At 41.8% G+C, this 13,730-nt stretch overlaps 1 protein-coding gene across 8 annotated transcripts in view; it reads left to right on the top strand.

Moving 5' to 3' along the window:
- The window catches only part of MEIS1 (Meis homeobox 1), a 140,417-nt gene that overhangs the window by 69,564 nt on the left and 57,123 nt on the right, over nucleotides 1-13,730 (top strand). For all 8 annotated transcript variants that reach the window (XM_040458237.1, XM_040458236.1, XM_040458240.1 and 5 more), the window contains one exon: nucleotides 10,243-10,388. In XM_040458237.1, the coding sequence (XP_040314171.1) occupies nucleotides 10,243-10,388 (146 nt within the window). The remainder of the gene's footprint in view (nucleotides 1-10,242; nucleotides 10,389-13,730) is intronic.

Raw genomic sequence — 13,730 nt, 5'->3', positions numbered from 1 at the left:
GGTATTTTGGTTGTTGGGGAATGATAAGTGTGAGCTCAGAGCAAGAAGAGGATAGATCTGGGTGGGGCGTCCACAGTGGGAGGAGGCCGCGTGCCTCTCCAAGGCATTGGGCTACTTAGAGCCTCCAGGAGATGGATCTGTGCAATGGAAGTGACAAAGAGAAAAGGAGATACTAAAGGCACTTACACGTGTTTTAATATTTTCCTAGGCTGACTCTGTATACAGGAATATGAGGAAAAAACTCATCTTCCTCCTTCTTCTTACACTTTCTGACTTCTTGCACCCAGGGCTCAGATGTCAGTTTGAACTTTATTCACTTGATGAATTTCGTTGGCTTTGATGAGCAAACCTTGAGACCTAACCATTCTTACCTTGCTTCCATGTGAAAATATGTTCTACTGTCCAAGAGACCTAGTTACAAATTAACTTCAGAGTGTCATCTGTGCCTACATTGGGGTCTACCTGAATGGACTCATTGCTTTTCCATTGTCCCTCATTCCCCAGTCTTAATCTGGAATCCAAGGATTTTTTAGATTGAACTAGAAAGAGACACTGGGGAATGAGGCTTTATTTGGTAAAATTTATGTAACATCGGGGCATGCAATGGAGAGGACACTGGTGACACCATAGAAGTACGTGCATGGGTTGCTACTCAGAACCCTAGGGACAAACATCCAAATCCTGACTGTGGCCTCTGAGGCTCTAGAAGTGTTCTTGCTCCTCTTACCTCTCCAATGTCATCTTGTCCTGCCTTCCCAGGTTCCAGTTCTGTCGTTGTGCCATGCTTCCAGACACAGGGCCTTTGCAGATGCTGCAATACTTTTTCTGTTCTCTGCCCTTTTAGTCTGCTCACCATACCTGCTTGACTTTTCTCCATCCTTCAGATTCTGCTCAGATTCCTCCTAAGTCAGTTTCCTTTGTTTCACACACTCAGAGATTTACATTTCTTTCTGATGGAGGACAATTGTACATTTATTACTGTGTTTATTTCATTTAACATCTGTGCCCTCTAACTGAAAAGCTCCATAGAAACAAAGACTGTTCCTGATTTTGTTCACCATTAGTGTTTCTAATGGTTCACATAGTGTTTGGGACATCGTGAGTATTCAATACGTTTTCGTTAAAGAACAAATGAGTGAATGATAAGAGTGACCCCTTACACAAAAGATGGTTACCTATATAGGGCTCATTTAAAAAAAATTTTTTTTTAATGTTTATCTTTGAGAAAGTGGGAGAGACAGAGTGCGAGTGGGGGAGGGGCAGACAGAGAGGGAGACACAGAATCCAAAGCTGGCTCCAGGCTCCAAGCTGTCAGCATAGAGCCCGGCATGGGGCTCAAACCCAAAAACTGGGAGATCATGACCTGAACCAAAGTCAGATGCTTAACCAACTGAGCCACCCAGGCACCCCATATAAGGCTCACTTTTTTTTTTTTAATTTTTTTTTCAACGTTTATTTATTTTTGAGACAGAGAGAGACAGAGCATGAACGGGGGAGGGGCAGAGAGAGAGGGAGACACAGAATCGGAAACAGGCTCCAGGCTCCAAGCCATCAGCCCAGAGCCTGACGCGGGGCTCGAACTCACGGACCGCGAGATGGTGACCTGGCTGAAGTCGGACGCTTAACCGACTGCGCCACCCAGGCGCCCCTAGGGCTCACTTTTAAAGGCAACAGTTCACTCTTTAGAAAAGGAAGCAGTATATTCATAGAGAGAGTTACTTTCTCCAGGCTCTGAATCTCCATTTCTTCTCTTAGGGTTCTGTGATGTCAGGAGTCCACTACAGGGCAGAATAAGGCTGTGAGCTCATTTCACAGTGGTTAACGATTTTTTAAAAATGTTTATTTATTTTTGAGAGAGAGAGATAGAGTGCGAGCAAGGTAGGGGCAGGGAGAGAGGGAGAGAGAGAATCCCAGGCAGACTCTGTGCTGTCAGTGCAGAGCCTGACGTGGACTTGAACCCATGAACTATGAGATCATGACCTGAGCCTAAATCAAGAGTCAGCCACTTAACCACTGAGCCACTCAGGCGCCCCTCACAGTGGTTAACTATTAACAAATATTTGTCATCTTTAACAGGCCTAAATTCAAAGAGAAAGGAAAAGCATCATGGCAAATCTCTGTGAAGCCAATCTGAGGAAGTGTACCTAGACATTTCTTTTTATAAGGGCCAACAATGTGTTTATTTAAAGTTTGCTTATTCTTTTTTAAAAAATATATATTTAATGTTTATTTATTTTGAGAGAGAGAGAACAAGCAGGGGAGGGGCGGAGAGAGAGAGAAAGAGAGAGAGAGAGAGAGAGAGAGAGGAAATCCCAAGCAGGCTCTGCACAGTCAGCACAGAGCCCTATGCAAGGCTCAAACCCACAAACTCTGAGATCATGACCTGAGCCAAAATCAAGAGTCAGATGCTTAACTGAACCACCCAGGCACCCCAAAAGTTTTCTTATTCTTTTTTTTTAATGTTTATTTATTTTTGAGAGACACAGACAGAGAGTGAGCGGGGCGGGGGGTGGGTGCAGAGAGAGAGAGGGAGGGAGACACAGAATCCAAAGCAATCTCCAGGCTCTGAGCTGTCAGCACAGAGGCTGATGTAGGGCTCGAACTTATGAACTGTGAGATCATGACCTGAGCTGAAATCAGATGCTCAACAGACTGAGCCACCCAGGCACCCCAAGTTTTCTTATTCTTAATCTTCTCCCCCACTCTTCTTACCTCTGTCTTTTCAGTCACTGCCTTTAGTGTATCTGTAGCACTGGCCATTCCTTTCACCCTTTTTAGAACCTCACACTGCTGTGACAGGTGCCAACATCTAACACCTTACCTTGGTTTCCAAAGGAACCACCTCAGGATTTTCAGGAAAGTCCTGGGTGGTAACATAAAATATAGGAGAATGTGCTTTCCTTTGTTTTGTTTTGTTTTGTTTTGTTTTGTTTTGATCAGCTGAAAATCACTTTAAATTAAGAAGAAGGAATCCTTAAACACCTAAGGATGAGAAGCAATGCAAAAGGGAGGCTGAGTTACTAGAACCCTAATTAGGGGCACCTGGGTGGCTCAGTTGGTTGCGTGTCCGATTTCAGCTCAGAGCATGATCTCACTGTCTTTGAGTTCGAGCCCCACATCGGGCTCTGTGCTGACCGCTCAGAGCCTGGGGTCTGCTTCAGATTCTGTGTCTCCCTCTCTCTCTGCCCCTCCCCCACTCACGCACTGTCTCTCTCTGTCTCTCACAAATGAATAAGCGTTAAAAAAAATTAAAAAAAAAATAGAACCCTAATTAAAGTTAAACTTAAAAGTTGACCATTGGATTTAGACTATAATGTATTTGTATATTGCCTGCAGATTTGAAGATATATGAAGTCTGCTCCATTTTTCTTGAAAGTGTGTGATAAAACTCAAGAGGTCATAGTAGGTTTTCGTATGTCTCACAAAACCCTTTCTAATGTCTCCTAGGACCCTATGACATGTCAATCTATGACATGTCAACATATCATATACTAATGTCCTCAGATAACCTGTTGCTAAAAAATTGCTGAGGCAGGTGTGGAGGAATGATGCTATGGGAAAGACTGATCCATGACTTGGCAAAACAAGGAAATGCCAGAGTTTCTAAGGTTTTGTATTTAGCACCGTGTCTATAATCTGAGTCTGGAGTCTCAGCTGAGGGTGAAATTTTCTGCTCAGAGACAGTTGAGTTTCTTTGCTATGATAAAACTGGAAGACGTGTAAAAGTAATATATATAATTCCTTGGGGAAAATGTAGAGAGAAACAAAACTTTTGGTTTATTTTTTGAAGTTGAACTCAGGAAAAATGGACAAACAGCAGGAAATTTTAATTAGGTAAATAGTTTTAAATTGTAATTGAAGGACGTAGGAGCGCATTTTTGAGGGAGGGACTATGGCAAGCATTATGAAGAACTCCAATACTTTAACCCAATCCATCTTTTGTCCAAGATGAGCTTAAAGATTCCAAGGAAGCTTCCCAGCTTTGTAGAATGTGTTTCCTTTATGTTTTCTTATAGTTTAACTGACTTTCCTTCGTGAATATTCCTCAGGAGTTTAAGTATGTATCAAAAAGAATTATAACAGCTGGAAATTGAAACTGTGGTTTTCTCCATGCAGTGAAAAAAAGAAATGCATTTGCTCATTCATTTAATACCCAATTGGCAAATTTGTACCCTGTACACTGGGGTAAGCCTGAGACTAGATCATCTTAGAGGGGAGAATGACCCTGTCCCTGCTTTCATATATCCTGTAATCAAGTTGAGGAGACAGAGACGACAGAAATCAACAGTCTTGGTAGAGTATGATGTGTGTTTGGAGGCAGGAATGTCAGGAAAAGAAGAATTGGGGATTGGAGAGGGGTATCACTAAACAGCGAGAGTCCAGTGTGTGCTTCTTCTAGGAGATGGCAGTTGAGTGGAGCCTAAAAGGTCACCAAGGAGCTTCCCAGGAAGGACATTACCAAGGGGCTAGCACAGGGAACCACAAAGAGGTGTGAGAGCAGTACCTGCGGGGAGACGGTGAGAAGGTCAAACAGGCTCAGGATTGGGGTGGGGCGGTGAGTACCCGTGAACACGGGGAACCCACAGAAGAAACACCCAGGAGAGAGATCGTGAAAGGCCTTCCACGCCAGGCTAAAAAGTGTGACCTTTATCCTGAAGGCAAATGATAGCCACGGAAGCATTTGAAGTGCCAGGGTTATAGGATCAGATATGTATTTTAGAAAAATCATTCTGGCAGCTATTACACATTCTCAATGAAGACAAAACACTTCTTTATAACCTCTGAAGTATTTTAGCTGGTTCCTGAGAAAGGCTTGTCTATAATTCTCACCATTTATCCTCTTAACATAACACAGAAACATTATCCCATCTGACTTCTGGCTAAGTAGACACAGCCATGATCTGGAGAAGTGGGTTTGGGGTAGTTTTACATTCTTCCTAACAACCTGGCACACCCGGATAGCTCCACTACAAAAGAAACCTGACCTCTCCATACTGATGGGATGTTTGCACCAGCAGCCCCTAGAAAGGCAGGAATGTTCTACACGCTATGTAAGGGGTGAAATGCCGTATTCTCTCTTGTTGATGTGCTGTGTGAGAAAACAGACAAGAGAAAAAAAGAAACCCTAAATATTGGATGAAAATTTAGCCACCTTACAACATGAGCTGTACAGTCTTAAAGAATGGTTTTGAATTGACCGTTTGGATACCTTTCAAGACATGACAGAATTTACTCCGTATCGAAAGATGCGATTATAAATGGCCTTGGTTTTGAGTCTCCGTCCATTTCTGGGATAAGCATTCTGTTTCCAAACACTTGAAGATGAGTAAAGCAAAAGTTAAGGAGAGAACCTGGCTGGAAACTGTGGGGTCTCAATAGAAAATCGTAAATGAATCGTCTTGGAGCTGGGATGGCTTCTCGCAAAAGAAGGAGGTCCACAACCCAACACTTCATTTGCCCTGGCAGTTGAAAGTTCGTATCCCTAATTAGGAGTTTTGCCTCTGTGACGTAACGAACCCTCTGGCAGACAACCCATTTTGTTGATGCCTGCTGGCCCACTGACTGGAGGTCCCTATCAGTTGTGATGTGAATCTTGGGCACTTTGGGGTTTTGTTTTAGCCTGGCTCAGACTAGGTTTTGGGGAAGGGCAGTCCTGGGGGGGAGAGAGGGAGTCAGGAGGAGGAGAAAAATGGGAGCAGGGCTGTGACCTGCCGGAGAGGAGCCCCTGCTGACACGGTCAGTCTGACCCATTGAATGGCCTGAATACGGTAAATGCCGCTTTATCCTGCCTTGAAAGGCACGAGATAGCACAGTCTAAATGCCTGGGCATGCTTAAATAGGCGACTCGGGATGTTTGAGTTGAGCGTGTTTGAAATCTGAGCTCTCTGACAGCCTGGGAGCTGCCACAGGTCACCTGCCTTGCTCCGCAGGGACAGACCAGGTCTCACAAGAAATTGTCCGTAGACGAATTGTAGTACAAATTCCTTTCTTTGTTGGTTGGCCTCTTTCACTAGACCATGGCCTATAAAATTTTGTAAAAACAATTCTTAAATATTATTTGAAAGGGCAAATGGCCCACGCTGAAAGGTTTGACAGTTTGACATATAGTGCATGGTTTTGATAGCTCGGAAACTGAAAAGTGTGGCCAAGATTCTCTCCCTGCTTGTTAGAAGCCTGGTGTTTTTTACATAGTGTCTTGTTGCTGCACAGACTTCCTCTGCTCCCAGCAATCTGACAGGCAATGAGTCTGCTTCAGTGATCTTAAATCCTTTTAGACTAATTTGTGAGAGAGCAGAAAAATGGCTAGCACCTTTGAATCCAGGGTCCAAAAAGCACAGAACCAGGTATTGCCAATTAAGGAGCCATTCGGATAATCATATCAAAGCAGATTGCTTTGGAGTCCTCTCATAAGGCCTGAGCTGGTGCCGAGGGAGAGAGAGAGAGAGAGAGAGAGAGAGAGAGAGAGAGAGAGAGATTGAGAGGAGCCCAGAGTTTCACTTGAGTGAGGGAGAAAAGAGGGATTTGAGTGGCCCGGTCTCATCAGAGCCGGGAAGTCACAAGGAAGTGGATTTCTGCATTAGAATGTTGCATATGTGCAGGCAGTGTGTGCCTCTGAGCCCATCGGCTGCCACTGCATAGCCAAAGGCCATTTTCGGAAGCCTCTGGCCCCTCAGTCACTGGCCTGCTAGTTAATTGCCACACGGACTTCATGACACATGGGCAGATAATATGACATTTTCGGTTTCTGTCACTAGCAAACGCCACAACGTTGCTTGCACTAGTTGCTAAGAAGCTGTCAGAAACCATTAGCAATTGGCTAAAGTCGCCCTATGGCATTTCCTCATAGCATCAGCAAAACGAGCATAAATCACCCACTGGAGCCTACTGCTATCCTAATGAGGCTGTAAGCTTGTTTATGGACTAGCATCATTTTTATGATTATTTCCACCTTTTCAGTTTGCCTTCATTTGGCGGCAGGAGAAGTCAGCTCCAGGAATGAAGTCACTGCTGACATTTTACAAATGTGGTTCAGAGCCGCTGCCTGCTGCCATGTGGTCGGCCGGCGGTTCTCCAAGTTTGTTTAGTGATCTTAAAAATAAAAAAAGGAAATAAATCCTCCAGAGACCGCATAGAGGTGACTGTATCAAATTGCAGAGTGAATGGGAATGCTAAAGGTACAATCGACCATTTAGACTTTCCTCTGAGGTTGAGACGTTTCGAGATCAATTTTCAATTCTAGAAAGTGGAAGAGGTTAAACAATTTATTAAAATCTATGAACGTGTTTGCTTTTAGAATAGTCTGTTTTATTATGCTCCTCTCCTTCCCCATCTTCTCCATTTCCCTAACTTGTGTCGGGAAGGAGCAGGGTTTATTGTTTTAGGCTTTTCTGAACATGCACCAGTATTTACACTGGATTGAAAGCATTTGCTTCCAATGAAAATCTTGTCTTAGATTACAACCCAGCAGTGTAATTTCCCTCCCAGATGGGAGTAAAGTAGCTGTATTTGCCTAAAAACAGTAGGAAGAACAAACTGTGCATTAAGCCAAGGCTGTTTTTGGCTTGAGCTAATGATGTAATAGAAACCTTTTATTCAGGAGAGGTCACTGCCAGGGACTGAAGGGGGTGATCTGGCTCCTGCTTGAAAGGTTTCTCCATTGTATCTACATAAGTCTTCACTTAAAAAATTCTGTTCCTAATGCTTCTGCTTTCATACAGCAGAAATAAACAGGAAAGGTTCTGGTGAGTGTTACACATGGAATGCAGAAAGCCTTCCTCTCCTAATGGAGTATATAATTCAGGTGCCCTCAAGGCACGCTTTCAGGAATTCTTTTGCCTGAGGTAATGGGAAGCTAAGGCTGCTTTAAGGCCTTGATTATCTATTGATGCACAAAGCTGGAAAAAAGTCATCTCCGCTGGATTATAGTAGATATTTCCATAAATTATCAATGAATTCTCTTCGAGGCAGGCACTAGGCATTGCCTGCTAAATTAATCTGAAGGGGTTTGGAGACAGATAGAAAGGCTATTTTTTTTTAAGGTGGAAAACAATCATGGAGAGGTGGTAAAAAACTGTCATTAGGTTAGAAGCTTTTCATTTTTAATCAATGATCAAGTAATATGTTTCTTTTCCTCGGTTACCTTTTGCATATTGAGAGTGGATTAGCCCATTGAAATTTTAAATGCTGTTGAGTTGGTTTCTTTTCTCATGTTTCTTTAATGAATTGTTATTTTATATGGTGAATTGCTTCTCTGAATAAAAAGCCTCTTTAAATACTGGACTTTCAAGGAATTTATTAGGCAAATCCAAGGGGACTCCTTATACAACACTTGGCTATGCAAATAACGAGTTTGGTGGGGTGGAAGGGACACTGATTTAGGGGTGCAGGTGTCTGGTCGGGCACAGGTGGGCCAGTCCCATCCCTGCTGCGTGACCTTGGGTAAGTCACCCACCAGAATACAAGCACTTTCCTCACTGGTACACTGAGGGTTTTGGAACTATGGGTCTATATGATCTTTTCCACTGAGAACACAGCAATGATTCTGTGGGGCTTTAACAAAGTATATGGATTTTAAATATAATAAAGGTGTGCTTTTTAAAATTAATAAAAATCCCACTCTGAAAAGTTCTGCAAAAGTTTTGTATTTGCGGCACATGCTGTAATCATAGCAGAAATGTTGAAACTAGTCTGTTCCTCACCCAACAAGAGTTTTTATACTTTACCTCAGTACAAGTTAAGGCAGTTTGGGGGCAAGTTTCTTTGTTGGGGAAGGGAGATGGGGGGGGGTGTCCTAAGGGAGTTGTTAAGAACAATTGATTAATGGCAACATAATTACTAAAGATTAGGCTGAAATAACTGAATCAAAGTAGAGAATTCTTTGCATATGTAGTGTATTTAGGTAACAGAAATAAGGAATATGAAATAAGAAATTCACAGAGTGATGTAACTGAATCTGAGGCTAGTTCCAATGTACAGTGACCAGGAAAATTGCCTTGCCAAAGGACCTCATTGTTTGGGCCTGTAGACTGCTCTCTAGTGACTTCCATAACCCAGGGAACGTGCCCTCAGGTGCATGTCTTGCCTCATCCAGAGCCTTACTGCTGTAGCAATTCTTCCTAGGCCAGACCAACCTATCCCTTTCTGAAAGTCGGTAGCTTCCCCCAAGAGCAGGGGCAGCAGGTAGGAAGGCACATTTGATAGAAGCTAAGCTCCTTTTTAGTGTAGTGAGTTCAGTCCACTCTCGTTCCCTTTGAACTTTTGTGTCCAAACCAAGGTAGTTAGTTTCCACTTGTGCCTTATGACTTGTTTTGGACAGTGTGATTACATGGGCTGAAATTTCTTTTTTTTTTTTTTTTTTGTCTTATTAAACATGACATTATAAAAGGAATCCTGCATCTTTAATTTTATTTTGTCACAGAGCCAGAATATTTTCTAGAAGAAGCAACGTAAATGTTATGGCAAAAATCAATGGAAAAATAGGATCCGATATTCAGGAAACAGATGATTTGTCAACAGATGATTTTGCAATGAGAAAAAATTAAATCTAGAAGAAACTTCCTGGATTTTTAGGATAATCCAATTCCCATTGACTATTAATTTAACATCACTTTATTTGACTTACATAGTAACCATTTCCTAATTAAAAAACTATTTCAGGAGTTTTGCCCTTCCTAAACTTGATGCTCTCTTTTTATGACAAGAAAAATTACATTCTATTTGAAGCATTCCTATGTCAAACTGCTTAGATGATGGATTACCTACCATTTCCATGGCCTACTTTAGTCTTAAGATAGATCACTTGTGGAAATAGTTGATATCTTGAATGCATCTTCTCACATGTTGACCACATCAACGACTATATGTGAGGTTTGAATACCCAGGCATTGGCCGCTGCCAATGGCGGCCACTATATTTAACTCCCCACTAGGAGTTATGCTTAGCATGTCTCAGCTCTACACATCTGAATAATTACCATGGCAACAAAGCTACTAAAGAGATTGGCTATTTCCCTTCATTCCCTTTGACTTTCCCCACTGTTCTTTGGAAGAAGTTCCTTAGACCTGACTACTTTTGAGTCTAGGCCTTGTTTTTCTCTTTGTTTTGGAAAAAAAAAAAAAAGTACCAAATAAACTATTAATCATTTATATTGCTCTTTTGGTTTTGTTTATATCCAAAGGCATTCTATTTGAATAAAGCATGTCAAGGTAGCATCAGTCAAAATTTGATTCACTATGTTTGCAGGTGATGGCTTGGACAACAGTGTAGCTTCCCCCAGCACAGGTGACGATGATGATCCAGATAAGGACAAAAAGCGTCACAAAAAGCGTGGCATCTTTCCCAAAGTAGCCACAAATATCATGAGGGCGTGGCTGTTCCAGCATCTAACAGTAAGTGGATTCTAAATGACATATGTAAACTAAATATGGACAATGAACCAGTTGTGATAGAAAAACAAGGGGGGGGTGGAAATGATCCCTCTGCACTTGGAATATTTCATAAATCGCTGTGTTCCCCTAGTTTTTACAAAAGTGCTAGCACTTATTTCCTAGATACTTACCCCAAATGAGGAGTTTTATTTGCAGTTCACTACTGCAGTTTTGTTAACTGTAAGTTACAAGGTTTAGGAGTTCATGTGACTTGTGATTTTAAGTATGTATGCTAATGATGTTGCTTTTCTCAGTGTGATTCTTAGGTACTTAGAACTGAGTCTTACTAAGAAGAAAGTTTAGACAAACCCCAAAGGGAAGGACTTAATTTCTTCTAATGCTTTAGTGGACCTTTATAGTGAATGGTCCGAAAAAGTTTAAATCTTGTTGCAATGGCAAGATGCTCACGTAATTTGCTTTTAAGTGGTTTGAGTGCACTTGGTTGCCATTACAAAACATTCATCTGAGTCACGGCTGCACAGTGAAAGTGGTCCCTGTACTTAGAACTGTAAAGGAAAACAGCAATATAGAGTCAGCTCTTCCTGTGTAGTCCCCTGTGACTTTTCAAGCAGAGTAACAGTTTATATTGTCTGTGTGAGTATTGCTGTTTTCACTGCAGGAATTCTCCTGGAGATGTGAGAAACTGGAGATTTGGGGCTTTATGCCACCAAGGGATTTGTTTTGTTTGCTTATTGTTCTGAATGAATTTCATGTTCAAAATATTTATAATCATAATATTGTGGTGGATATTTTTGTAAGTGCATACTGATTTAATGACATCTAAGGAAGAAGACAAAATGAAAATTTATGGATAAAATAATATTTTAGAAATCAGCAAAATTGTTGGTGAGGGAGACATTCAATGTTAGGGACAAAGGTTGAATTTAAACAGGTCATAGCCTAGCCTAGCCTAAGATGAATCAATGTTAACCATCTTGGCTTTTTGAGAACAATTTCAGGAGCAAACTTTTTATGTGACTCTGTTTAGCATAGTTGGCTTTTCTTGAAGTTATTTATTTTTCTTAAGTATTAAAGTTAATTCTGCATTAGTCACAAACGTATCCAGGTCTGTTGACCCTCACACTTGCCCCCTTCCAGGGCCATGTTCCTCGGTGATTTGTACCGTTACAGGGGGACACACAGGGGCTATCGAAGGCCATGCTGGTTGTTCCTCTGCATAGAGGCTGTGCCTCCGTTAACACTCCAGGGTATAAGTTAATCCAGAATTTCCAGTGTCTGTGCATAAAATAAAAACGGAGCAGCAGGAGTAACTAAAAAAACAGTTTCCTTCCTCTCTTCTAACCATTGCGATTCCAAATAGCAACTAGACTACACTGCCGGTTTTGGAATCAGCTGTGGAGGTTGGTTCATGCTGGTAGACAGTTGAAGATTTAGACTGTGGAACTGATTTTAACATCATATTAGGTCTACCTGAAACCCACACTTCAAGTGCCATTACTTAGCTGACACTTGTTACATATGTGTGGATAGTTTGCCATCTATCTGCCTTGTACAAGTTTGCTACTGGGGATTATCAACCACTACGGAAGGGTGGGGGGAAGGGCGAGGGTCTGGAGGGCGTAGCGGGCATAACATGAAGAATAAACAGCAGGAGGTACGAAGTGCCATTTGGTCAAAGGTGCTAATGCAACCATGCTGACATTTCATCACTGGAGCTGACCAGCTAACCAGATCTGAAGGATGAGTGGGGGGGAAGAGGGGACAAAACCAGGTGAACCCTGCAGTTACAACCAGTCTGTTTCCTATACTGACAGAAAAAAGTGAATGGATTTCGTGAGCTTCCATCTCAATCTGCAAAGGAGCTTTGGCTTTACTTGAAGCTGAGGTGCCCCTGAATAAAATATAATCAAATATTGGTTCAGACAGAATCAGGAGAGAGAGAGAGGAGCAAGTTCTTTTATTCATCCACCAGACTTCCTGGTTTTCTAGGTCATATCCTTGTGAAGAACCTTGCAGAGAGCTATGTTATCTTCCTACAACGAAACAAAACAAAAAAGTCCTTAACAGCCAGCAAGATTTTACCTGCATTGCAATGCTTTTTGTGGTCCATAGGTTATTTGGGCAATGGGAATAGAAATTATTGATAAACTTCCTGATTTCTTGAGGAAATCAGTTTGGGGGTCTGTGCTGGCCTGTACCACTACCCTGAAAGGGGAAACCCACTTGTCCATGTCTCCCTGGCTTTCTATGAATGCTCACAGAAGTTGCCTTGTGGTTTCCATTGGACATTCCCACCCACGTTCCTCACTCCACTGCCATGTGCTCACACAAAAATATGGATGCTGGTAACCATCTCTAAAAAGCAAATGTCTCATAATATCATGTAAAAAGCAAAGGAGATATATTCAAATTTTCTCCCTTTTTCCTTCCCCCAATGAAAAAGATTCCCTTCCCTCTTCTCCAATTGCAAGAGCAGATAGATCTCCAGTTACCAGGAACACCTGTCTCTGTGTCTTGTTATACTTCTTGAAGAAATCCACAGACTGCTTAGGTAATGCTTATAGTCAGGAGCTGAAAATAATAAATTCTATGGAAAAACCTCTAAAGAGTTTTGTTATTTGTCCAAATGTAAGTAAGAGTGACATCTACATACTAGTCTTGTTGCAACTTCTTTCAAGTTCTAAAAGTTCTTTAGGGATGCACACAAATGACAGTCATTTGGCAGACAGGACAAATTTTAAATGAACACATTCTTTAAAAAACAATTTTTTTTTTTTAACGTTTATTTATTTTTGAGAGAAAGACACAGACAGAGCACGAGCGGGGAAGGGGCAGAGAGAAAGGGAGACACAGAATCCGAAGCAATCTCTGAGCTGTCGGCGCAGAGCCCAACACGGGGCTGGAACTCATGAACCACAAGATCAGGACCCAAAGTCAGAGACTTAACGAATTGAGCCACCCGGGTACCCCTAAATGATCACATTCTTGCTATATGATTAATGCAGCTTATCTAGAAAATCCTGCCTGAAATCTTGCAAGATATAAAAGAGCAATTGAAACTCTGGCTAATTAAAATAATGGCAATAACAATTTATTAGCAAACTGTACAAACTAATCTTTTCAATGCCAAAGGGCATATTATAAGACCTCACACACCTCTTTGGAAGCAAATTGCTACTCCCCCCCCCCCTCTTTTTCAAATAAATGGATCAATCTTTTCATTGGGCTTATTCAGTTAACAACAACAACAGCAGCAGCAACTACCTGCCTTTGAAAGGGCTTTCTAGCATTTGTGTGTTAGAGGAGTAGAAAAGGGCCTGAATAAAACAAAACAAAACAAAA

Source organism: Herpailurus yagouaroundi, unplaced genomic scaffold (genome assembly GCF_014898765.1).
Source record: "Herpailurus yagouaroundi ecotype Mexico unplaced genomic scaffold, PumYag 221, whole genome shotgun sequence".
NCBI classification, from domain to species: domain Eukaryota; kingdom Metazoa; phylum Chordata; class Mammalia; order Carnivora; family Felidae; genus Herpailurus; species Herpailurus yagouaroundi.
Note: the sequence above shows the minus strand (reverse complement) of the source record. Positions and strands in the feature narration are given on the sequence as shown.